Here is a 27,050-nt window from a genome sequence, read left to right on the forward strand (position 1 = left end):
TTAGTGCTATATATTGTAGAATGTCAAAAAAAATTAATTGGTTCTTTGTTTAAAAAGGTTGCTCACCCCTGGTGTAAAATAAACTAAATAAGACAATTATACGATAAATAGGTTAACTAAATTCGCTTAAAATAAATAATCACCGGTAAATAATTATAAATACTACATTTCTACTTTTACCGTAACATATATACAAAAGCGCGCAGAACAGACTTCCGCTGGTTTTAATGTTTTCAAGTGGTAACACAGACCTAGACACAAAAGCACAGCACAAGACATCCAACCGCAAATACAGAAGACCTGGTTAAAGTCAGTCGCTGGACAGAGGCAGACCTTTGCCCAGCTGTGGACAACCAAAATTTAAATGATGATGATATACGGATTGCGACAGTAGAGAATGGTCTAAGACTTTTCTTTCCGTTTGAAAGAGGACGCCCTCTCAAGATGGAAGGTAGAAAGCTTCTCGCTGAAGCTTCCAGGCGTTCCGGGGCAGAGTGGCGTTTCCTTGCTGGAAGCGCTGGACCTGGAAATAAAATTATAAATACTGAAACAATACCTGGTAAACTCACTTCTGATAAAACTGAGTCATAGGGTGTATTTGGCTCTCGTAAGTTTTGTTTCATGGTCCTTGCTTTTGTGGATCTCTAGTTCCCGCTATTTTATTTTTTGGAAAGAGATTTATAGTTTCTAGTTTCTACAATGTTTATTTAATTTATTTCTTTCTCTTTCTTTCATCATAATCTCACATTGCATTTCAGTTTCATCTTTCATCGTTTGGTACACTTTCCACAATTTTACATTTCACATTTTTTTTTTATTTAACTCTCATTTTTAGTCGAAGTATGCATTATAAAACTTTATTACAATTATAAAAATCTGAGACCTAATTGTAAAAGCATATATACTGTATTGAAATATTTGCTAATTCCATTAATTTCAGGTTTAAATACAAATTACTTGTAATAACAATTGTAAATATAACCAACCTGTATAGCTCCCTGGCGCTGCAGAGAGGTGTCACGACTGGCTCAGTGATATCCAGCTTGGAATGTTCCACCACGTACTTCTGCTTACGAGGGTCGTATCTGTTAATTTTTACATTTTATTTCACAAATAAATTAAGGCACAGGGTCAACCAGAGAGCAATGGAGAGGAAATGATCCAAGATCATTCAGCTCGAAGAATTGCTCGTAACATGACAGTGGACACATCGCTGCTGCAATCGATGGCCGTTGGATCCAGGTCCTCTAGGAACGCGGCCTGGTTAAGCCTCCTACTAGATGAACCAGCAACATAGTTAAGATAAGGAAGTCTCTGGATGCGAGCAGCGCAAGAGCAGTCTTCGCACACTAGTCGTCTATTCTTAAAGACCACAGAATAAAGACCCGATTATCTAAAATCTGCTTACGAAGAATGTTTTATTACTTTGGACACATTGCACAGTGGAGATCGGATAATTTGGAGAAGCTAATAGTTGTCGGCAATGTGTGGTGTAAAAGAGCCAGAGAGCGGTCACCCACTCGCTGGACTGCAGCAATTTCAAAACCTTGCAACACCTTGCATCGAGGCTATATGCGAAGACTATGCCTTTGTGGGCGTCCATTCTTCCTTCATCCAAAGCCTTCTATAGTTGAAATGTATAAATCACGAATTTTGATGTCTTTCGTATAAAATTTTGTATTGTCAAGACAAATCTATCCACGTGTTATCTCCAGGTAGTATATAACAGATTCTAAGTAAGAAAAAGGCTAATATTTAGTCACTACTCGTGTTTTTTGTCGTGTTGTGTTGATGCCCCGTGGGGGGGCACGGGGCATCTTCAGGAGTTATGTTACACCGATTAGTGCCAAACACCGAGTGACTCACTCACGTGTTGAGTGAATTAACGGTGGCGGTTGTGTAGTTCGCATTGTTTGCCGCATGCGCATTTGTGAGCGTGGTGGCGGGCGGTGCACTTTGCTGCACGACTACCACTGCATGTGCGGAAGTGGCTAAATATTGGTCCTTTTCTTAATTAGGATGGACTTCCGCAAGGTAACGCCTGATTCCATTAAATATAACAGATTCATGCATACTCTTAAAAGGATCAATACATTACTTGGACTATGGGACGTTAACTCATAATTATATCGGATAAAAGCGTTGCTAAAGTTTCTTCTGCCACTTCCACCAGCGGTTACGCTCTCCGAAGTGGCAGTAGTGATATGAGCCAGGCAATAGCAACTGGCCAAGAGGTTCGGCTCTCTTGGACCTCTTTGACCCTTATGTCAGAATACTAAAGGAAGCATTATAGTATCCTAGAGAGACTCTGAGCCTAGATACTCCTTGGGGCGTTCCTAACCAGGTATATATTAGTATGTAGCCTTGGCTAAAGAGAGTGCTAGAACTTCGCTACTTAAATGAGGTCTTAGGTCAAATTTAGGCAGCAGTGACAGTCTGGTTAAAAAAGAAAGGAGAATACTTTGATCCCCCTGTATATTATATTAAAAATACATGTTGTTCTTGTGAATATTGAACGAAACTATTCAAGGAGACGAAAATAAATAAATATCTAAGTGTGTTATAGTCAATTTTTTGCTTTATTATCTATTTTAGTTCAGGGCGGCCTGCAACGCATTTAAATCGATTTTATTTAATCGACTTACTCTCATCAATGTATTGTAAAATTAATTATAATGCAATGGCGGAGTTTGCTAAACAATTTATCAATAATAACCGCCGATCAAAACTGCTGCACGATTAGAAAGCTGCGTACGTATTACATATATTACATATACGCTTGTATCGAAAATGCGTTGCCAAATTTCTCATTAAATTTTCAAGTGTATATGCTTTTTCGTTCCTATATTGTTTATTTCTATAACGCATTAAAATTGTACATAATGTTGTTCTATTATTTATTAAAATAAAGTTTTTTTTAATTATTATTAAGCGCTACATTATGTTCCGCCTAAAAATTACAGTTTCAAATGGCCCATCGATTAAAAAGGTTGCTCACCTCTGATTAAAATTGATAAAACTAATATATTATTGGACACTAGTGTGTACTATAAAAATGACGGCAAAATAACTAACTGATTAAACTATTTTAAGAAAGTAATAAGCGTTGTAAAAATGCAGAAGATACTATAAGCAGGCCGCCTCCAAATGGTCATAATGGAAATCTATAATTGAGACCCATATCCAGAAGGAGAAATTCAGCTGAAATAATTATAATAAAATTATTCTATAATAAATACATTTAAAAACTTTTAAGTTAAACGGTTTTTGTGATACCCATATTGTGGTGGTTGTGGAAAAATATGTACCTAGTCCGCCATATTGGAACGGCGTCCATCTTGAATTTTAAATTTTGACATAATCATCGTGTTTTACTAGTGTAGCCCTTTCATTTGATACCCATATTGAGAGGGTTAAGGAAAAATACGCAATCCGTCATTTTGTATCGGCGGCCATCTTAGATTTATAATGTTATTGATTTTATTATATTGTATTGTCATCTAAATTAAATGTGTGTACCAAATTTCAGATCAATCTGACAACGGGAAGGTGCTTAAATTTCAATTTCTAATTTTGATCCAAATAAATTCCGTACGGGTCGAACTAAATAAAACCGTTTAAAAACAGTAGTCTTTTCTAGAGCTGTCTCTTAAAATGAACAATGAAATCAAATAGTATTATATTAAAACTAAGTTATAAAAAATCAAATCTAACTTAACAACTGGAGGAAACCGTTGACCCCAAACAACCTCGCGGGGCAGGTACGAGGTCTGACTCTGCGTGAAGGTCCCCATGGATGCGGAGGCGCCTTTAAGGCTTATTGCGATCTCGTAACTGTGGAACATAATTTGAATTTACTCTTCAGAACATTCTCATTATCTCTCATGCATCTGAAACTCTATAAGAATGTACGATAACTTCTAACAATATAAATGAAAAACTAATTAATTTGGATATGAAATCATTTCCTTGGCCTCTCACAAAGATATTTATGGAGGGGTCTACCATAATCGCCACGCTTGGCTGACGGGTTGGCGATCACAGTGTGGTATTAAAGAGTTTTGTCTTATTAAAAGACGTTTGTAACACTTTATCAATTTATTTAACACACGAACTAATTTTTATTAGCGCTTGAGTGCGAGCAAAAAGGACGTGCATTCGTCGTAGGACTCTGGGGCGCAATGTGCTCCGCGACCGAGTGAAAGCAGGCAATAGAACAAAGGCGCAAAAGAAATAAAAGAAACAAAAGTAACAAAAGGTCTGCGCCCGCGTCACCGGTGCGTGCATGTGCTCGCTGCACTAATTCGGCACACTAAGTTCGCCCGTCGGCTACGCTCGCCCACAAAATCTTACACCTATTATCCCTTCAGACATCACGTCAGTGTATATACGACTCCCACAGTATTATGGTACTTGTTTGTGAGCAATGGCAATCCTATATAATTAATGCACGAAGTGTAAATTATATAAGGTTGTATCTCGGGAATCGAATCCGCGACATACGATCGCAAGCTTCAGTTCTTCTTGCTTTACAGATATTTATTATTTTTGAAACTATTGATTTTCGAATAAAAAGATAAAAGATATACAGTACCCGGCAATAAATATTGAACATCGATCTTTGGAAAGAGACAATCGGCGAATTTCGGCTTCATAGAGCATCATCTCTGTCCCACACTGCCAATGTAACGTTTTGTCAGTCGTTGTATTTCGTGCGACAGAGATAACGCTTTGCAAAGACGAAATTACCCGATTATCGCTTTCCGAAGTTCGATGTGCAATATTTATCGTTGGGTATTGTAACTCATTTATTCAACAGTGGAACTTTTAACAGAACTCTCATTGATTTTTGACACTACTCTGCTTCGCAAGGTGTTATAGTTGAAAAGAAGAAGCAGGAAGAAACTCCACAACAACAAATCTTTTAATAAAGTTAAACAATACAGATTTGGATAGAGTATCTACTAATTATCTAGTACTAGATACTGGATAATTAGTAGATATTATCGATAATAAGATAATAAATAATTTACAACAAATGAACTATGCATCCATCGCTTTGAAGCTTTTAGATGTATAATCAATCATCCTGTATAAAATAAAATTAATTAAAATCAATGCTTATACAAATATTTAAATGTAAAATAGGAAATACTAATGAATATATCTTCAGTTTTAAAAGAAGCGAAAGAGATATAAGAAAATTGTCGAAATATTTTGGGAGGAAATGCATGTAACCTGTTATTCGCGAAGTCCTGGGGACTGAAGTCATATAGCGGGGAATCTCGGTCAATGACGTGCAGCAGGGTGACCGGCCACAGCAGGAACTGGCGCTGCTGAATAGGCAGGCTGCGGGCCAGGTACCGGATCACTTCGCCTTCCTTCGTCCTGATGACAACATCCGTTACTCTCCATGTTCAATCCATCTTAACCTCAATCGTCCACCGGCGTTAATTCACACCCAAGACTTAAAGCCATTGCAGTCTGCTAGCGTGAATGCACGCTCAAGTGACATCGTGGAATATTTCTTTTTTTTATTTATTTATTTAATATTCTTTATTGTACACGTTAAGATACATTTAATAAGTTTTACAATAATATACAAAAAGATACAATGAGCGGTCTTATCACACAAGGCAATCTCTTACAGACAACCATAGTTTGACAAAAAATACATATTTACAAACAAACGAACATAAACATAAATAAATATACATAGACATACATACTTAAACATTCATACATACGTATATAACATATATACTGATAATAAATAAGGTTTAATAATTAAACATCTAACTGAATTCGATCAGTATTGGTTTTTATTTTAATAACATGATAAAGGATATTAATAAAATAGCATTACGAATACTTATCCCAATAATAAAAATCATCTAAAATCTATTTTTATTAGTAGTTTAATTTTTATCTGTTATTTTTTATAAGTAGTAAGTATAAGTGTATGATGGTAGGCGCGCGCGCAATGACGTAATGGCCGCGGACTTTAGACGATAACAGCCTTTTTTGGCGGTGGGCCGTCAAGGTTTATAATATCTTTTCAGAACCCTTTCATGTCATCAATCACAATAATTTCAGAAGCAGCATTCGAAAGTAAACTCGAGAGGAGTTTAATTTTTTCTTCTCTCTTCTCGCCTTTTCCGCTTTTCTTACATAGGGAGGCAAGAAAACGACCAATATTTAGCCACTTCCGCACATGCAGTGGTAGTCGTGCAATAAAATGCACAGAGTCTATGTTTGGCACTAATCGGTGTAACATAACTCCTGAAGATTCCCCCGTGGAGGGGTGAAACACGTATTGAGTGATTTGGCGTTGGCGGTTGTGTGATTCGCATTGTTTGCCGCATGCGCATTTATCAGCGGGCTGGCGGGCGGTGCACTTTGTTGCACGACTACCACTGCATGTGCGGAAGTGGCTAAATATTGGCCCTTTTCTAACTTAGGATGGACTTCCGCGAGGTAACGCCTGATTCCATTAAATACATAGGGAGGCGTAAAAATTTAAAAAGGCATGGGGCATGGGCATCGATAGACAATACTTATGTAAAGTTTATTGTCCAGATTTAAAGCAGATTTTACTTGAACTTTAGTGACTGGAATATATTCTCTGCTACCCTTTATTCCCGTCATTTTAAAATGGAAATCTTTATGTTTTTTAACACGTTCACTGCGGCTTGAGGTCGATTCAGCCTCATGGTAGACTTTGTACTGGTGCGGCGCGTAAAACTCGTGTTTTCTCTCTAGTGCGGCGGCTGTTTACACTCAACCGTATGAGGTATGACAAAGACAAATATAGCTTTCTTTATGTTTGCGAAGCATTGACTCAATATTGTAAAAAAATATTGATGAACATGAGGCAGAAAAGGCCTCAACCGCACTACTAGGAAGTTCAGCTTGAGGCTGATTCGACCTCAGCCGCACCAGCTAAAAGTTCTTCAAAATTGGGCCCGCAGTGAACGTGTTAAAAGAACAAGTGAGGCTATAACTTACCGATATGTATTGATGAAATGCGCTGTGAACTCGGAGCTGATGATGTGATCGTAGTTGAGGTCCCAGGCGCGGAACATCAGACATAACTTACCATCCCGAACGCTCACCTGCAACCATCACCGTCACGTTATAAAATACAAGTTGAAGTAAATAAAACTAATACATTTATTTTCAATAACGGTTAATTTTTTTTTTTAAAAACTTTAACCCTTTCCACTCCAAGGCTGTTATGTAGCATCGATAAAATTTAATTGAATTATAGTATTTTGCGATTCTAGAATATGTTTCATTCATTCGTGATTCAAACATTTTAGTAACAAAATTCTTTCCTGTTTTAAAATTTTCCACAAAAAGAAGTTTTTCACCATGTCGAGTATCACTCGACGTGGAGCTTTTAGAACAAAATCAGTGTCGAGTGACACTCGACATTGGAGTGGAAAGGGTTAAGCTAGTGAACATAGTATGGGATTCTACCAAGGGCTAGTAGTTCTAGAAGGTTGTAACAACGCGAAATCCGAGATGAGAAGTGTGAATATTTACACACATTGTTTCTCTTGATGTTGATACTGCTTTCTGGAGGCTTTTACAGCTTCATCTGAACTGAGTTCACGGTGATGAAAGGTTCCTAAACTCATCAGAATAAAAATTACTGGAATTAATACTGGTAGCATGATGACATTCGCACGTAAATAACAGCTCTACCCTTGTAGAGTTGTGTATATAGCTTGAGATGGCAGAGAGCCACTCGGTAATCCAAGAGAGGTGGCCCCCAATAAGAATCGTGCATTTTTTCATCACAAAAGGCTGTGTGATCCAACAGAAATGATGACTTTGTTTTTATTCAAATCTGTTAATAAACAAAGTTATGATTTAAAATCATTTGGAACACACTTACGACAGCTTTCTTACTGAAGCCCACTCCGTCACGCGACAGCTTTTCTGGTCGCGTCAGCTTCGCGTACACCACGCAGGTCAGTACTCCAGACAACCCGGTGCCCAGGATCAACTGGATTAACCAGAAAATTTACTTATTACCAAAGTATCTATACATTCGTAAAATAATATATAAGTTATGAATAAGATCATGTACACCCTAGAAAATATATACATAGTTGCGTAATAGTAAATAAAAAAGAACAATGGGTGGTGTTATAATACGAGGCGACTTCTTAAATAACATATGTTTTAAAGAAATAATGTTTACTAAATATAAGACTAATAATAAGAAAATTAGTGAACTCCATCAGCTTAATGTTAGGAACGAAAATAAACTTGCTGTGCCTGCTACCAGGCTTCATAAAGTGTATCATTCATTCGTAGGTCCATGTATACGATTTTGTATAACAAACTACCAAACATTTTAATGGAATCAGGCGTTATTTTGCGGAATTCCATCCTAAGTAAGAAAAGGACCAATATTTAGCCACTTCCGCACATGCAGTGGTAGTCGTGCAACAAAGTGCACCGCCCGCTAGCCCGCTGATAAATGCGCATGCGGCAAACAATGCGAACTACACAACTGCCACCGTTAAATCGCTCAACACGTGTTTCACCCCTCCATGGAGCATCTTCAGGAGTTATGTTACACCGATTAGTGCCAAACACAGAGTCCAATTGACTAGCATTTATCAGCGGGCTGGCGGGCGGTGCACTTTGTTGCACGACTACCACTGCATGTGCGGAAGTGGCTAAATTTTGGTCCTTTTCTTACTTAGGACGGACTTCCGCAAAATAACGCCTGATTCCATTAAATGTTTGGTAGTTTGTTATATAAAATCGTACACATGGACCTACGAATGAATGATACACTTTATGAAGCCTGGTAGCAGGCACAGCAAGTTTATATTCGTTCCTAACATCAAGCTGATGGAGTTCACTATTTTTCTTATGATTAGTCCTTTATTTAGTAAACATTATTTCTTTAAAACATATGCTTTACGACAAACAATAAACCTAGTGTATTAACCCATTCGGACCAAGCCAAAATCAAATGCGGTAATTACTAACAGGTGGCGCATAAGTAATGTCATAATGAAAACAAGCCTTAATTTTTATAAATGATGTTAAATATCACTATGCTTCGGCATTTATAATACAGACATAAAGAGAATTAGTAAACTAAAAACGATTGAGTATATCTATATATTTATCCACATATATATGACATTACTTTTGCAACACCTGTTACTTGAAATAAAAATAAGTTACATGCTGCCTAGTTTTAGCGATATACCAATATATTTATACCACATACGAATCCAACATACCTGCATGATGAAAAGGAATATTGACTCCGGACATTCCTCGTCGATGGCGCGATCACCGAAGCCAATCGTTGTCTGGAAACGGCAAGATAATATTTATTATTATTAAGAACAATATAACAATTATTATTATTAGTACAAATTAATAAAAGATAATGAAATTTTAATTTAATTTAATATTTTCTGTTGTACACGCTAGAATACTTAAACATAGTTTCATAATAATTAACATAAAAGTACAATGGGCGGTCTTATCATATAAGGCAGCAGTAGACAGTAACAATATAAACATACATACATATAAAAACACATACATAGCATATATACTTACAATATATACGGTATAATGCATATTACGGTATATTTACCGGCAAAAAATAAAAATTATAGTACGAGGTATGATTAAAAAATACGCGACTAATTTTATTGCGAATAAAGTATGAAATTTGTATCACTTTTAAATGAATCTTCTACAAACTACTCTTACTTCTGAAATGCTTTTTTCTGAAAGCTCTTCTTTTAGAGATTGCCTCGAACGATAAGACCGCTCATTGTATCTCAATATATTTAGTTACTATTTTTTTTCTAACATTTTCTTTTTGATATATTCTAATTGTGTTTTGGTGTACAATAAACTATTCTACACTGTTATCCCGTGTACAACAATCACACACTACACCACTAGGGTAGAGCTGTTTCCTAAGTGCGAACGTCATTGCTCTACTGGAATGCAAGTGCTTTGAATTTTTTTTGTAAAGTTCATTGAACCTTCTGCTCCTTCCGACAACTCAGTACCGACAAAGCTGTAAAAGCCTTCGGGTTAACAGCACCTACTTCAACAGAAACAAAACAATCAATTGTAAAATAAATAAAAACTTATTGTTTGAAATTTTACTACATTTACATCGTGTTCTATTAGTTTAAGAGATAGCATCTTATATTTTTAAAGGATTGGTATTAACTTTGCCTATATTATTGTAACGTACTGTGGGTTCTGACTCGGTATGAAACACCGCTAGCGCCCAAGGAGTCTTTTATTCACCAATCAGATGGTCACCCTAATTTAACAAAAAGTATGCTTTCGCTTGGTCCAAACTACGCATCCAAATCGCTCAAGAAATCACTGTCCAAATAACTTACCAAAAAATCACTTTATATCACTGATGGTAGATTTTAATCTTATAACTCGATAAACAACACCGAACTGTCGACATGGGGAGTACACTTATTTATACTACGGAGAAGGTTCTAGTAAGTTCGAGATAGTACTCGGTTAGAATTTCCGAGAACCGTACATAAAAAGCGAATATTAACAAACATATTAACTCTTTAACTGTTCATGTCGAGAGTACTCGTCTGAGTGAAAAGAAAATTTTTTGCATAGTCACGAGTATACTCGTCCTTCATATAAAAAATCTATGAAAAAAACTATATGTTTAATTGTATATTGTTTTCCCGGTTTATAAAGATCTTTTTAGAAAAAGTACATTTATGAATATTCGGTTGTCTGGCAACATTATTTTTTATAATGCACAATAGCTTACATTGAGCAGAAATAATAAATTCTGAGGAAAAATCGTTACAAAACGATTTATTCAAATAAAGAAGCACTACGAATGGATTTCTCAGTTCATTGTACGATGCAATAGTTGAAAGAATGAAAGAATGAAAGTTAAAAGTTTTGTAGATTCCTATATTGCCTTTATTTTTATTTATGTGATGTTTTTATTCAAATAAATTTTGTTACCTACACACAAAACTTAAAATTTTGCTAAAAAGAAACCAACACGCAACGTTTGATTTTGAATCATAATTGCCTACTTTTATAGGAAAAACATTAGAGTTTTATGTCGAGTATACTCGACATAAACAGAATAAATTATTAATGTCGAGTATACTCGTCTTTCGTAGTTTTTCGTCACAAAATTACATAAACAGTTAAATGGTTAACAGATATGATGTGCGACCCGGTTAGAGTTGATTTATTTAAGAAAAGGAAAGAGTTAGTTACGACAATTCGACCGCGAGTGGGTTTATCTCGCGCTCATGATTAACGGACTCAGATATTACTGTTGATGTAATAACATCTGCATTTATATACGCCCAAAGTTGGGAAACAGTTCCACTTTCATGAATTAGGTATCATTATCTATTACACATCAATATCATTATCATTTTAGCTGAATGTCCACAGCTGGTCACCCAAATAGATTTACAATAAGACGGGTTGGAAGTGGCATGCGTTCAGCGTTTTTCGACCATCCTTATAAGGATATATGTCTTCCTCTTGACTGTACAGTCTGTGGACTTTACTCCAGAACCATGAAGACCTGCCGGCCATCTGTGCATCTATATTAAGTTACTAAATTAACTAAATTATCTAGATTAAGTCCTTTTGTTGCCTTTGTCAATGGATCTTTCCATTTTAAATTGGATCATAGTCCTCTTCATCAACCACACATGTTCAATGCAAATTACTAGCTGCTCCATAAGTCCATAACGCGTCCTGATCAGAAAAGAATCCGAAACATCATTTTTTATTTACAATTCAGTGCATATTTATTTTCGCCGCAAATATTTAAAAAATTAAAATGTTGCTATTATTTTCTTACAGGCGCATAATTATTTATTTTCCAATTTGTTTAGGAGCTGTTGGCGACTGACTACCTCATTTAGAGCCGGTTTATATTTCTATATTTCCATTTGTTTTCTATTCTTCTCATATGAGTGAGTTGCTTTGCAGTTTTTCAGTTCTTTTTGGTTTGTCAGTCTATTTTCACGTAGTTTTGTAAAATTATATTTAAATTATCAGAATCATTTTCATTTATTTAATCCGTAAATACAGTCCATACGTTTGCCAAAAGGAGCATGTGATGTAAAGATATCAATGATTCAAATTTTAATTACCAATATATAGTTAATAAAATTTTATTGTATAGTGCATAAATATATTTAAATGATTTCTTGTGCCTTCTACACAATTTGCGAACGAAGGAGGATTACATAGTAAAACCGGTGATTAATCTTCTATTCCAGAAGCTTGAAAGCATCATCCATGGCAGCAGTGAACAGTTTCGGAGAAATAACGCCTTTGTCTCTCGTTCCTTTTTAAATAGAATATCATAATGGCGTTACTATATACATTCTTTTCTTTTATTTATTTATTTAATTTTACATGTATTTTTACAAATGAATATATTACATTCTCCTGAATTAGTTGTTACTTCTGAGTACCAGTTACAAATTAAATGATCAGTAAAAACCAGTTCCTGGCGTACGACAGTCGGCTAGTATTACAAAGATGAATTACATATATTTTGTAAAAAAAATGTAATTTGAAAAAATGTATTTTTCGTGTGATTTTATATTTGATTGAAAGTGACTTTATAAGCCGATCTGGCATCGCTGGAGGGACTATATCACTGCCTTGATTTTGACTAAAAGCCTTCACATAGTCCACAAATATGGCAGTAAGGTTATATCTCAGTATACAGCAGATATAACTTGCCGAAGCGTATTAATCTGTGATCCAGAACTTATTAAGATTCAGGTGGTTCTCTGAGTACATTGTCGTAATTTAATTCTCAATTTAATTATGTTTCCAAAAATAAATCTTATTATAAATCCATCATAGATTTATCTAAACGCATATGACGTTACAAATTTGCAGGAATATAACAACTTAAATAGACTTTCTGAAATTTTAAGACAAATAATAGTTTTCTAACTATGTACTCTGAATCATCACGATATCTTTAAAACCATAAACATAAGAGAGTTGAAATGTAATATAAAATATTTCATTTGCAAAGGAGATATCAGCTAAGAATGTATTTTGAAATATTCCTCCAAGAAAGGTAAAAGATGTTCGTTAAAAAATTTTTTTGTAGTGATTGCTTTTATATTTTACGCTAATCGAACAGGTGGACAATGTACATGTATATATATTCCTCCTGTTCTTTTGATGTTGTATTTAAGAAATATACATCTCGGGTAGATCGATCTTGTATACTTTCCAAATCAAATTCTCAACGAAAAATTCTAGTTCTAACGACTGCACTTTTAATGGCGCGAGTCTGTCGTGATGTTTCTATTTAAAAACGTGTACGGGAATTGATAATGGCCGCTTAAACAGATTACTGTTGAGCGCTGTTGTGAAAGACGCTCGCAATTTGGTCCAATCAACAAGCCGCCGCCGCTTCCTCCCGACACAACGGAGACATTTCTGTCAGTCTATGACGGTAATTGCATCACTGTCAATAAACGAAGATATAAAACATCAAGAAAATAACTCACATCTTAAATAAGAAAAGGACCAATATTTAGCCACTTCCGCACATGCAGTGGTAGTCGTGCAATGAAATGCACCGCTGATAATTGCGATTAAACATATGGTGTTTGGCACTAATCGGTGTAACATAACTCCTGAAGATGCCCCGTGGAGGGGTGAAACACGTGTTGAGTAATTTGGTGGTGGCGGTTGTGTGATTCGCATTGTTTGCCGCATACGCATTTATCAGCGGGCTGGCGGGCGGTTTTATATTATTTATTTTAACAAACCTCAAACACTTATTGGGTACTGCTATCATCGGATTTAACATTGGAATATGTTAATGATATAGTCTATACAAAGACAAAGGATTATAGCACCAGCTCTTAACGACAGCAGTATGAAAAGAGTACACCGTATCTTCCTTCGTTCTGTAGAAGTACCTCCTATTTTGTGATCTATCTCTTCAGGCACAAGACAACGCATCAACTAGATAGAGACAGAGATAGACGTATACTCTTCTTCTTTTCATCCTATAGGCTTTCATCGCAAGACATAGGACTCTCAGAAGGATACTGTGCTCACATCCGGCGATATTCCACGTCCTTAACTATGTTCCGGTTCATATAGATAGGAGGGCCTATTCACGACTCTTCAACCAGTTCATGGTCGCCGCTCAAGAACCTTTGGGTCCCAACTGCCTGATGCCCTCACATCTAGCGACTTTTCACATCCTTAACTATGTTCCGGTTCATATGGATAGGAGGGCCTATTCACGACTCCTTCATGGTCGCCGCTCAAGAAGCTTTGGGCCCCAACTGCCACTTGAGACAAGTGACTCTTTGCGCTATGTCGGTGACTTTGATTCTTCGTCGGATCTCCTTATTTCCGACACGATCTAGCAGCGAAACTCTGTGCAAAGACCTCTCTATCTCTCTCTAGGTGTCTTTGACTACGTCTCGGAACCGATACGAATTCAGACACTGATTTATATGAAAAACTCGCAGTTTCCTATGTCGCGACCTCGTTATCGATCGCAGTGCTGTATTATGGTACGCAGAGAATGCTGCTGCCCATCCTCTGGAAACTTGTGAGCAATGGAAATATTTAATGGAATCAGGCGTTACCTTGCGGAAGTCCATCCTAAGCAAGAAAAGGACCAATATTCAGTCACTTCCGAACATGCTTTTTTTGTGGCATGTGCGGAAGTGGCTAAATACTGGTCCTTTTCTTGCGTAGCAATGGAAATCCTATATAATTATCGCACAAAGTATGAATGATATAAGATTGTTTTTCAAGAATTGAACCCGCGACCTACGATCAAGTCTCAGACCTCCACCGCTGATCTATCACTGTAAATCTTTACTTATAATTACGGTGCCCATATCCCTTAGTTTTATAATATATTTATATTATAATGAGTCATTTGTTTTTAGTAATTTCGTCATTGATTGCAATCTAATTAAAGCAAACATTATATTTGAAAACACTAAAATATAGGTATAAAATAAATAAAGTAGTATCAAAAATAGTGCAATAAACAGTATAATATAAAATGATAATTATAAAGAAAATATGTGTTAAATATTTGAACAATAAATCTAATGTCGCAAAATAAAATAGTAAGGAAACCTAGAATGTAGTGGTTGAGGATGGATGTATGGCTAATGGAATGAAAGAGAAAGACTGAGAAAATTGTAGAACGAAAGAAACAGTACGACAGATAATATGATACATGAAGTAGAAGAATGATAATGATAAAAAATATGAATAAATTACTAGAAATAAAAAGTCCCTGCCCCACACGAGATAGGGGAACGAGAGGTCCCCAACAGCGGGGACCATAAAAAAAAAACATTATATTTACCTGAGCCTCGACGGATGCGAGGAATATCGTTACGAAGTCCTTTCCGCCGGTGACGCAGGACCTCTTCGGAGGGTCCGGTTCGAAGTCGTAATGCGCAAGCGCAGTCACGTACCAGAAAACCGCGAACACCAGCCAGATTGCAAAGTGTACCACAACCGTACCAATGACTATCCAACGCCAACGTAGATTGATCTAGAAAAGAATGATTTTTACAAAGATTTCGCTTTTCAAATTATACAATCAACATTTCACATTTTTCAAGAAACCTTTGTAATTCTCTTTCTTGTGATGAATTAGATTTCATGGGATTGGAATAAGCAGTAAACCTTGTTATACCCCAGTTTAAACTTTGCTTCGAGATCTAATCAGAAAGAGAATATTCACAGAAGAACCAAAGTGACCGAAGAATTGACGAGACTCAAGACGCAATCGCAAGATTCATTATTGATACTTGCGTAGAATCTGAGAGAATACAATATGGATTAGGGACGAGAAAATGGTCGCACAAAACGTATTTTTAAAAACAAAGTCACGGACGCTTATATCTGTGGAATATTTTACGTTATAAAACAATATTAACTTGGTACGTGGTCTCTTACTTCGGGCTACATTGGCTTGCTAATAGTCCCTCAATAAGTTACAGAGAAGGCTTTGCTCTAGATTTCTCTACGAGATCGAATCAAGAAGGAGACAGATAGATCTAACAAAGAAACAGAAATAGCCCAGAGAATCAACAAGTTTAATTTGCAGTAGTCAAGCCACATAGCGAGCAGATCGCTGTGGCCTTGAAGCTCTTGGGTGGAGACCACGTTGTCCAAACACGCTGGACGCAGACCATTTCCTACTTGACCTTCTGGAAATCTATTTGATAGGTAGTAAACGGTATATAGGTAACAATGATGATGGTGAAGAAGAAGAAATATATAATTTAAGATAGCACCATACTTAAACTTAAATCGAAAATAATCTTTGTAGTTTATACAGTCCAAAACATTTACCAATGTGTGAAAAGTGTCATTGAGGAGACGGATTTTCTCGAAGGGAACGTTGGATATCAGAGCTACGTTCTCCACCCCGTTCTTCGACACGAGCCGTTTCGGGAATTCCCCGTAAGCTGTCCTATTGCGGAACGACGGTTGGTGTTTCAAACTGAAAAAATACCTAATTTAACTTAAAAGAAACATAACTAATACCTATTAATTACAAAAAAAATACTGAATAATCACAATCAAAATTAAAATATTTTTTATTCAAAAAGAATATAACAAGCACTTTCAAATTTTCAATCAACATAAAATGTCGGCATTGTTGTGCCTGCAAGAAGCTACCAGTTCGGAAGGCCGTTCTGCTGAAACTGGCAAGAAACTCAACAGTTGCTCTTTACAAACATAGTTTTATAGATGCGCAACAATAATTAGCTTCCTTAGCATCAACAACTTTTAATTCCACGCATTAACATCAGTATTGGATAGAATATTATACATTTTTGATTTTAAACCTCTCCAGTGGCAGATCTGAAATTGTTTGTTGAATTTTATTGTAAATTTGTAAACCTTGTGATAAAAATGTTTTGTTTAATTTTTGAAGAAGGAAGCAAGGAGTATACAGCTTATTTTTATTGTATTAATACTAAAAGTATCACCGTTTCTTTTAGTAATCCACATGCTATATAATAGTGAATGTTGCCTTTGCAACTACCAACTACATAAGTTAAAATGTAATCTGTTTTTCTTGCGGTTAATGAACTTGGTCATAACTTAGATATTGACTTAGTATTTTTCGATAATTACTGCTTCGATCATAAGTACTCAAAATGAGGACACTTTTTCACTTTTTAATTTTGGTTTGAGAAGATCTGATTTTTTTTCATTGTGTGAGTGTGTGTGTGCGTGTGTGTGTGTGCGTGTGTGCGTGTCTGTGCGTGGGTGTGTGTGCGTGTGTGCGCGCGCGCGCGTGTTTGTGTGAGTGTGTGTGTACATGTATATATATACAGCATCCTTGATTTTTGTACCTAAAATTAGCGTAAGATGATATAATTACGGAAACATAACGCGCAATACGTCAGCGCAGTTTTTGGGTCTTATCTCGTGTGTTTCAGGATTACACGGCATTGTAAATAAATAACTTCGTAATCAGCTCAAACAATTGTTACACGTATTTCGTTTATTTAGACTGTAATAATGCGGCGTGAAATAAAAAATCCATCACGTATAATTGGTAGCTTTCTAAAAATGAATATACGTACATGTGTCAATACATACAACATATAACAGATTTTAATAAAAAAATAATATTCATTACGAAATATGTTTCATATTTTAATTTAATATATCAACAAGATGTAATTAAAATGTGTTCTCTCACTGTAAGCCTCATTGCAAGTTCTTACTCGCTCGAGCCTTGGAGAAAAGAAAGAGATCGACTCAGGTATCAGATGATCCGTATACGAAGACAAGAGAAAAACTATTCCAACTGTTTCGACGGGTAAAACCGTTGGAAAAAGTGAGTTTCATCGGACAGATTGCTTTTAAAATGATGAAAATGATTTATAATAAATAAATAATTTACATTTTATAAACAAAATTCATCTTACTTTTTGACCGCAGTATTGTTACGTACTGTGGGTTCTGACTCGAAATGAAACACCACTGGTTCACAAGGAGTCCTTTATTCACAAGACAGATGGTCATCCTACTTTCACACAAAGTATACTTTCGCTCAGTCCAAACTACGCATCCAAATCGCTCAAGAAATCACTGACCAAATAACTTACCAAATAGTCACTTTGAACAACAACTCTGAATTGTCGACATAGGGGATACATCTATTTATACTACGGAGAAGGTTCTAGTAAGTTCGAGATAGTATTCGGTTATAATTTCCGAGAACCGTACACAATTTTTTTTTTAAATAACTTCAAGGTCAAGCGTCTTTTTGATCCTAGGGTTGAGTGTTTATTGTTTAGAGGGTTCTGTAACTCGTGCTTTATAACAGTATAATATAACATTCGGATTTTAATAAATCTATCACAGCGGCAATAGAATAATATAGTTTTAAAATTTATCAATGATTAACAAGAAATCATTTTTAAGTTTAAATGTAATGACACATCTGAAACTAGTCATTAATGTGTGATTATATGTTATTATTGCTGTATTATTTTAGCTATATTAGTTATTTTCACAGCATTACGTACAAAGGAAGTAGTGGTAGCCAAGCGGTAGAGGAATGAGGCTTGAATTTGTAGGTCGCATATTCGATTCCCTGCATACAATCTTATATAATTCACTTTGTGTGTCATTAATTATAGGATTGTCACAGCTCACAGACAAGTTTCCAGAGTAAGAAAAGGACCAATATTTAGCCACTTCCGCACATGCAGTGGTAGTCGTGCAATGAAATGCACCGCCCGCCAGCCCGCTGATAAATGCGTATGCGGCAAACAATGCGAATCACACAACCGCCACCACCAAATCACTCAACACGTGTTTCACCCCTCCACGGGGCATCTTCAGGAGTTATGTTACACCAATTAGTGCCAAACACAGAGTCTAAAACATTGGTCCTTTTCTTACTTAGGATCGACTTCCGCGAAGTAACGCCTGATTCCATTAAAGTTTCAAGAGGATGGACAGCAGCATCCTCTGTCACCATATTACTACAATGCGATCACCAACCAGCCTGACAAGTGTGGTGATTATGACGCCTATAGATATTTTAAGGAAACGTCAATGCCTTACAGTGGGGATATATAGGCTGAAACAACGAAGGTTTTGGCGCCGGATGGGCGATGGTTGGCAACAAGTATGTCCAACGGGTTCCTTTCACACGGCAATGCTATGGAAGCAAGTAATACTTAGTCTTGCCATAAATATTGTTATAAAGAAAAGCACGATTTTTTTTATACGTAACATTTATTCCTTTCATAGTGAGTTAGTTTAATACATCAATATATAACTATTAAAAATATACAATGTTTATTCGAAGTGGTCTCCATTGGCTGCAATACAGTCTTTTAAACGTTGAGGCCAGTTATCAATAGCAGCACGAACTCTTTCTAGAGGAAAATTCTTCACTGCCAACCGAATGGATCGTTTTAGGGACTCCAAATTATCATGGCGTTTAGAGCAAGCCTTACTCTCTAAAACTGACCATAAATCATAATCCAATGGATTTAGGTCAGGACTTGACGACGGCCAGTTTTCAGTGCTGATAAAGTCCGGAACGTTAGTTTTCAACCAAGATTGGGTGGATCGAGCTCTATGACCCGGTGCCGAGTCTTGTTGAAAGCACCATTCTTTGTTATTGAACATGGTGTTAGTTAAAGGCTTAACTACCGTCTCAAGAATGGTATTTTGATAAACTTGTGCCGACGTTTTAATACCTTTTTCACAAAAATATGGCTCAGTCACCCCTTCATAGCTAACACCCCACCAAACCATCACTGAAGTGGGATAATGCCCACGTTGTACTCTGTTTACTAATTGCGAAGCTTCTTTAGAGCTTCCAGCATAAATACGGTCATTTTGTTTATTAAAATACTGCTCAATTGTAAAAATTTTCTCATCCGTAAACAAAATTTTTTTGTGACCTCCCTTTGCGTACCGCTTAAGTAGTTGTTTGGATTTTACCACCCTATTCTTCTTTAAATTATCAGTTAAGAAGTGACCAGTACGTCTCTTATAGGCTGCAAGTCCTAAGTCATCTTTACGCGACATGGTTCTAGGAGCTATCTTTATCTCCCGAGATAAAATCTTTTGCTTACGGACAGGATTTCTTCGAATTCTTTCCCTAACTGCTTTAATCACCTTTTTCACACGAACGGTACGTGGACGGCCAGATCTTTTTCTGTCACAAACAGAGGAGGTATCATTGTACCTATCAATAGCCCGGTAAACAAACATTTGACTAATACCAAGCGGGTGGAGGGTTTTAAAAATTGCACTTTTCTCCATACCTACTTTATGTAAGGCAATCACAGCGATTCGGTTCTCTTTATCACCCCACTCCATTTTAATATAACAAAATATTTAACAATATAATGGCGCGAAAATAAGAAAACACATCAAGCAATCATATAAAAATGACAGATTCCAAATTCAAACGTAATATTTTCTTTTTTTGAATAGTAACAGTATTTATGGCCAGACTAAGTATATACAACATATATACTACTGAAATGCACTCTTCGTACAATCATCAAAAATTATAACACTACATTGTCGAATATATTTTAAATAATGCAAATTAAAATAATGAAAAAAAAAAGATTTTTCATGTAATAGAGATATTTTCCAATATTTGCTATTGCCTTTAAAACCAATATTTGCCTTTGAAACCAATGCTGTAACATCTAAACTTTGTCTATAGAATGTTAAGTAAGAAAAGGACCAATATTTAGCCACTTCTGCACATGCAGTTGTAGTCGTGCAACAAAGTGCACCGCCCGCCACAATGCGAATTACACAACTGCCACCGTTAAATCATTCAACACGTATTTCACCTCTCCACGGGGCATCCTCAGGAGTTATGTTACACCGATTAGTGATGGACTCTGTGTTTGGCAGTTTTGCGGAAGTCGCTTAATATTGGTCCTTTTCTTACTTAGGATGGATTTCCTTACTTAAAAATATATATGAATAAATACTTAAAAATAAAAATATATGCTTAAAAATAACGCCTGATTCTATTAAATTTAGAATGTTAACAAATCCTGAATGAGTGTACGCATATATAATAAAGTTCCACGATATATTAAACCTTCGGTTCTTTAGTTTTAAATCTAAAATTAAAAGTATATTATTAAATACATCTTATTATAGCATTCAAGAGATTCATTTGATCGAAATGTTTGGATCTTTTTTTGACTCATTTACATCTAATATATAAAATTCTCGTGTCACGGTGTTCGAACTTGAACTCCTCCTAAACGGCTTGACCGACTTTTACCAAATTTTATATGCGTATTCAGTAGGTCTGAGAATCGGCTATTATCTATTTTCCGTACCCCTAAGTGTTAAGGATGGTCCACCCCTAAATTATTTTTTTTATTTTTTAGACAATTTTTTTGGTTTTTATTTTATTATGATACAGCATACAAAAATACATACAACTCTAAATTTTCACCCCTCTACGATCAACCCTTATTTTTATTTGTTAAATAAAAACTTATTTTTTTTTGCAAAACAACGTTTGCGGGATCAGCTAGTGATTGATATTATAATGCACACATAAAAAAAAGTTAAATTTCATTTAAAAGAGCAACTGTTGAGTTTCTTTCCGGCTGTTCAAGTCAGCGTTCCGAGCCGGTGGTATCTTGCTGCTTATAATGTTAAAATAATCAACAATTTCAAAGCGCATGTAAATGCCAACTTGAATAAAGATATTTTAAATTTGAATACCACCTCCATGAAGAGCTTCAGCAATCATTATGTATTGGAAAGAAAAAAAGTGACGAAGATGAAAAAGAGGTCGGTAAGAAATTTTGGTATCAAAATATAATCAATAAAATTCTTTAAGAGTGTGTAACAGAAGTGACGGTAGGTTGGATACATTTACCTTAATAACAGATAAGCCTGTAAAGATCCTTACAATGGCAGACAACCTTAGAGGAGCAGAGAATATATGATAGACAATTGTTAGCTGATGATGACATTGATAAAAATTTTGATCACTGGAAAGATGAACAGCAAACCAATAAATCACAGCGAAATGCGTTGATCTAATCCGATTTGAACTGTGCTCTTTACGAGCGTTTTCTCTGCTGCTGCTTCGTTTGGATTGAAGTTGATACTATTAGCCAGGGCTACAGCTTCATCAGAACTAAGTTCACAAAGCGGAAGGGTCTATGAACTTCAAAATAGAACAGGGGCTAGACAGCCGCATTCCAGTTGTACGTAGTAAACCGCTCTACCTGAGTAGAGCTGTGAAGTATTTATGAAGCGTTTTTACCTTACTTTTTCATGCTACACTTCACCCACACCTTTCTAAAATTCTTATGCAACCTATTTAACATACATAATTTATATTAAAGCGTATTCTATTTTCAAATTGCCCTTCTTATCAATTTTACTCTCTTGAGGCGTGGGGCTCACGTCAGGATATACTGCTCTATGCAGTAGACGAAGCAATACACACTTGTATTTATTTCCAAAAAAAAGAATGAGCGGAAGATGTTATGAATGATATAAGAAGAGTGTGCGAATAAAAAAGAACGTGGAAGAAGAATTAAGCCAAGTATTAAGACACACACGATCGAAGACCGGCTTAGATGGTATAACTAATAAAAAATTTCTTACAAAAGAAACTTGAACATAAAGTTCATTGCATTGTAATCTTTGTACAAAAACCCAAAAAAAATATTTAACTTTAGAAAGATGAGTCAAATGATTGCGACAGTATTTGTTGACGCATTTTTAACTTTTCTTAATCCTTTTATCTTTACTTCGTTATTCCCGCAGTTTCCCGCATACAATAAAGCAATAAACCATCAATTATAAACAGGGTGGACCAAGACGTCAAACAATTTTTACGTTTCCTTGAGATTATATTGACCTAATTCGGTTGCGGACATTCGTCATGCAGAATATACGATTTCACCAAATTTCTTCGATAGCATTATTACATAAAGTAGGTACAGCACCTAATACAATTTTTAAAATCCTACTTACGCTTGGTTTAGTCAAATGTTTGTGTACCAAACTATTGATAGGTGCAATGGATGGTGCTCCCCTACCATAAACAAGGCCTTCGGAGTCGCGGGAGTTTAGGGTGGTGGCCCTAAACTCCCACTAGCTTCGGCGACTCTGAGGCGGACGATGGTTCGACGTGATCTCGAAGTATCGTGATAGCACTACGGGTTTCGGGGGTTGCGCGAACCATACACACATACCCCGGGACGGGCTATCTAAAATAGCACGGAGCGAGAGAAGACCACGTGGTGATCCCTGACCGGGAGATACCGCGATCTCCCGTATAGCGCAGAGGGCGATCACCGGGGAGGTTTTAGTGAGTAGGAATCCCACATACCCCTGTCCTCCCCCAGAGGCGGGGCATCCTGAACATTCGGAAGATTTCCCCCCCGAAACCAAAAAAAAAGTGCAATGAAACCTCATCTGTCTGTAACAGAAAAATATCTGACCATCCACGTAGAGTTCGTACGAAAAAAGCGTTCAAAGCATTAAGGGAAAGAAAGAACCCTATTTCAAATTATAAGTTCTTCGCTTCCAAATTTGTCAACAGCACAACGTGGGTATTATGTAAATTCAGTGATGGTTTGGTGGGGTGTTAGCTATGAAGGAGTGATTGGTCCATATTTTTCACATAATTCTTGAGAAGGTGGTTACACTTCCTAACAACACCACGTTCAATAACCAAGAATGATACTCTCAACAAGACTAGGTACCTTGTCGTAAAGCTCTACCCAGCCAACCTTGGTTAAACTAACGAAGAGCTGAAAGTTGGCCGTCATCTAGGCCTGATCTTAAGTCGCTGGAAGATTTATGTTTAGTTTCAGAGAGTAAGGCTTGATCTTAACGCCACGATAATTTGAAGTCCCTAAAATAATCCATACGATTCGCAATCAATTTTTTTCCTATATAAGCAGTGCTTCCTACTAATAGCTGGCTTTAACGTTAAAAGGACTGTATTGCAAATGTATGATAGTTAATAATACAACTAAGTATTTCGGGTGATTTTCTGGTCGCTATGTATAATTCCCAGCTAATTTTATCTCCTCTACAGTTCAGACCCTAATTTATTTCCATAAAATAGCCCAGTTTTTCTAGTTTCGCCTTAGATCTTCGTTTAAAATTAACACTGTTTATACTGTACGCAAATCTAACACATTTTTGTTTGTTTATAAAATTAAAAGTTACAATCTTATAGTAAAGTGCAGGCTATGTATACACATGTATTGATGTCAATTTTCTAATCCTAATCTAGATGTGTAAACACAATTAAATTTAATAAAAAATTATTTTAATTCATTAACCTTTAGGTAATGTAAAAAATTACTTATCGTACATAAAGTTAAATATAAAATCAATTTATTCAACTTTGAAACTTTTAACAGAACTCTTATTGATCGTCAATTTATTCTTGACTCTACTCTGCTTCGCAAGGTGTTATGGTTGTGTAGAAGAAGCAGGAAGAAACTCCATAACAACACATCTAAATAAGGTTTAACACAGATATATGCTTATACACTTTATCAGATACAGCCTAAATGAAAACAAAATTATCATTTAAATATTAGTTTATTGAATAATAAGCCTTTTACGTCAATTTAATTTTTACATGTGTTTCGAATTTTGTAAATGGTAGTCCAATAGTGTTTTGCGGATTTATATGAGAAAATCTGATTCTGTTTATTACAAATGGATTAGACTTTTTGCAGTCGAAACTTTGTGTACATACAATTTTTCACGGTGCCTTGTAAATACAATATACACATAATTAAGGATATATCTCAGACTCATAACTTGTTAAAAAAAATTGCTTCTTACTGTTCTTTGTCTGTACCATATCGAATGATTATAAATTAAGAAAAAAAACATTGTTTTTTTTATTATTTCTAATGATCTGCAACAGGTTAATAATCTTTACAATGCGTAATCTGATAAAGTAGTAATTACTAAAATTAACTTACTCGTTAAAATTTTTGCTGTTTTCGATTAAAGATTTGTTGTGAATAGTAGTTCTATTAGGAACTTGGTGCTCCAGTTTCGATTTCTCCTCATCTTGATTCAAGTTGATACTGTTTGAACTTTGTGTTATAATAATTCTTGGCAGCTGTTGTGAAAGTTTTCTTAATCTAGTCGATTTATTATCACCACACGAATTCAGACTTTCAACGGAGTTTAATTCGTTTATTACTTTAAAACCTATTTCAGGTGTACCTTCCTTTACAACTGGTTCTATTTTATCATCTACATCATCAACTGTTTCATAATCTATATCTTTATCATCATCTGCTTCGGGTTTGTGATGATGTTTATTAGTTTTCAAATAATCTAGACATTCGTCATACAGTTGGTCAATTTTAAGATAATCTTGTTCGCTGACAAGTAGTTTTTCTTCGGACATTTTTTGATCACTTTAAATGTTTTAATTTAGTTCTAAAACAGTGTTTTATTTTACAAATATAGCACAAATATCTCACATAGCTTGAATAACATCACACTTGCTTTTAAAACGGAGATACTGAGTCCAGAAGATGTCACAAGGTGCGCACGCGCCGACCGGACTGTCAGATGCTGTAGACGCGTTATCGCTGCTAATTGTTCGCGCAGAGTGTGCACTAAGCCGAGCGATCTCGCGCGACCTTGTCGAGATGACCTGGTCTATTCTGCAACCGCCTTTAAAATAAATAATACTCTCACATTTCTTACCTAATGAGGTAATCATATGGTTAACATAAAAGGTAATTGGTATACATGGAGAAGCTCATATAAATAAAGGTATATATATAGCAGGAATTCAACTGTTAGATATATCAGAGTGGCTTTAAACCAGGGGTGACAAACTCACGGCTCGCTTGTCGTTCTTGTTTTGCAGCCCAGTAAATATATGTGCGTTGGTACAATTTTCAGAGTACTCTTGGCAAATTAAATTTCTACCGAAATAACTAAATGTAGTTTCAGTATTCAGATAGATGTCAAGTAACAAGTACGTAAACAATCAATATAGAAATATTATATCGAATAACAAGACAGACGGATTCACGAAATTTGATATTTCTTCCACCCTCACTAAGCGTTTTGTTAATGCTTTTATAAAGTAAACCTGCAGGCATCATTGTTTCCAGATAATTATAACTTAGGAGTATTTGAGACAAGAGTGAACAGGTTTCTTCTAGGTAAGCATGTACCATAGACCTCGTCATCGTTTAACATCAGGTGAGACAGGTCAAATATTTCGCCTATATAGGATTAAAAAAATGATTAATTGAGAATTTACATGGGAGCTTAATCAGATTCTTTTTCTCCTTTTAGCCGACGGACACCCACTGCAAGGCCTCTTCCAAGGGTTGCCACGATAACCGATACAAGTGTGCGGAACATGAGTTCGGAATGTAATACGTAAATTCTTTGCAAAACTCTGTGACGTTGTACGTCTAAATGATAAGCCAATTTATCAAATATACTATTTAATCGAGAGTGCAAGAAGACTGAGGGTACTTCCACGTAGTTCGTTGTCCAATGCTGGGCTAGAAGTACACGGAGCAGTAAAACCTGAAGGTGGTAACGGGCAAGAGTGTTTTGCGGTGCGGCAAGAAGAAATACGTCCCATAGCCCGTACTTTATATCCCAATGGGATTTTAGTACTATCACTAAATATATTAACGACAGTAACACTTATCAAAAATTAATCAAGAGTTAGGTAGAGTATAAAGGAGAATTTCACTAAATAATTCCCCCCATCTTCTTTCTTCCGGATGTACGGATTCACGACATCCGTACACAGTTGAAATTCCTTCCACCTGCACTAGGTGTTTTGCTAATACTGTTATAGTGCGAACAGCCAAGGAATGGAAAATTCTAGAAGATATAACTGGGGAATCTTCAAGTCAGGAGTGAACATGTGTCTTCTAGGCAAGCATCTAGCATCGTAGACCCTATCATCGCTTAACATCAGACGA

At 35.9% G+C, this 27,050-nt stretch overlaps 1 protein-coding gene across 1 annotated transcript; it reads right to left on the bottom strand.

Annotated features, from left to right (window-relative positions):
* Positions 1-32: 32 nt before the first annotated feature.
* LOC137924650 (ATP-sensitive inward rectifier potassium channel 11-like) lies at positions 33-25,686 on the bottom strand. Its single transcript, XM_068768071.1, has 10 exons — positions 25,059-25,686; positions 16,408-16,558; positions 15,410-15,601; positions 9,276-9,347; positions 7,904-8,014; positions 7,009-7,115; positions 5,239-5,388; positions 3,715-3,834; positions 987-1,085; positions 33-523 (listed from the first exon to the last, which is right to left on the bottom strand). Exons 1-10 carry the CDS (start codon positions 25,493-25,495, stop codon positions 403-405), a joined length of 1,560 nt encoding a protein of 519 aa, XP_068624172.1. The 5' UTR covers positions 25,496-25,686; the 3' UTR covers positions 33-402.
* Positions 25,687-27,050: the final 1,364 nt, after the last annotated feature.

The sequence above is a fragment of the Battus philenor genome, unplaced genomic scaffold, assembly GCF_028537555.1.
Source record: "Battus philenor isolate CCGP_79_NKW_IND1 unplaced genomic scaffold, ilBatPhil1.0.hap1 SCAF_24, whole genome shotgun sequence".
Lineage (NCBI taxonomy): Eukaryota > Metazoa > Arthropoda > Insecta > Lepidoptera > Papilionidae > Battus > Battus philenor.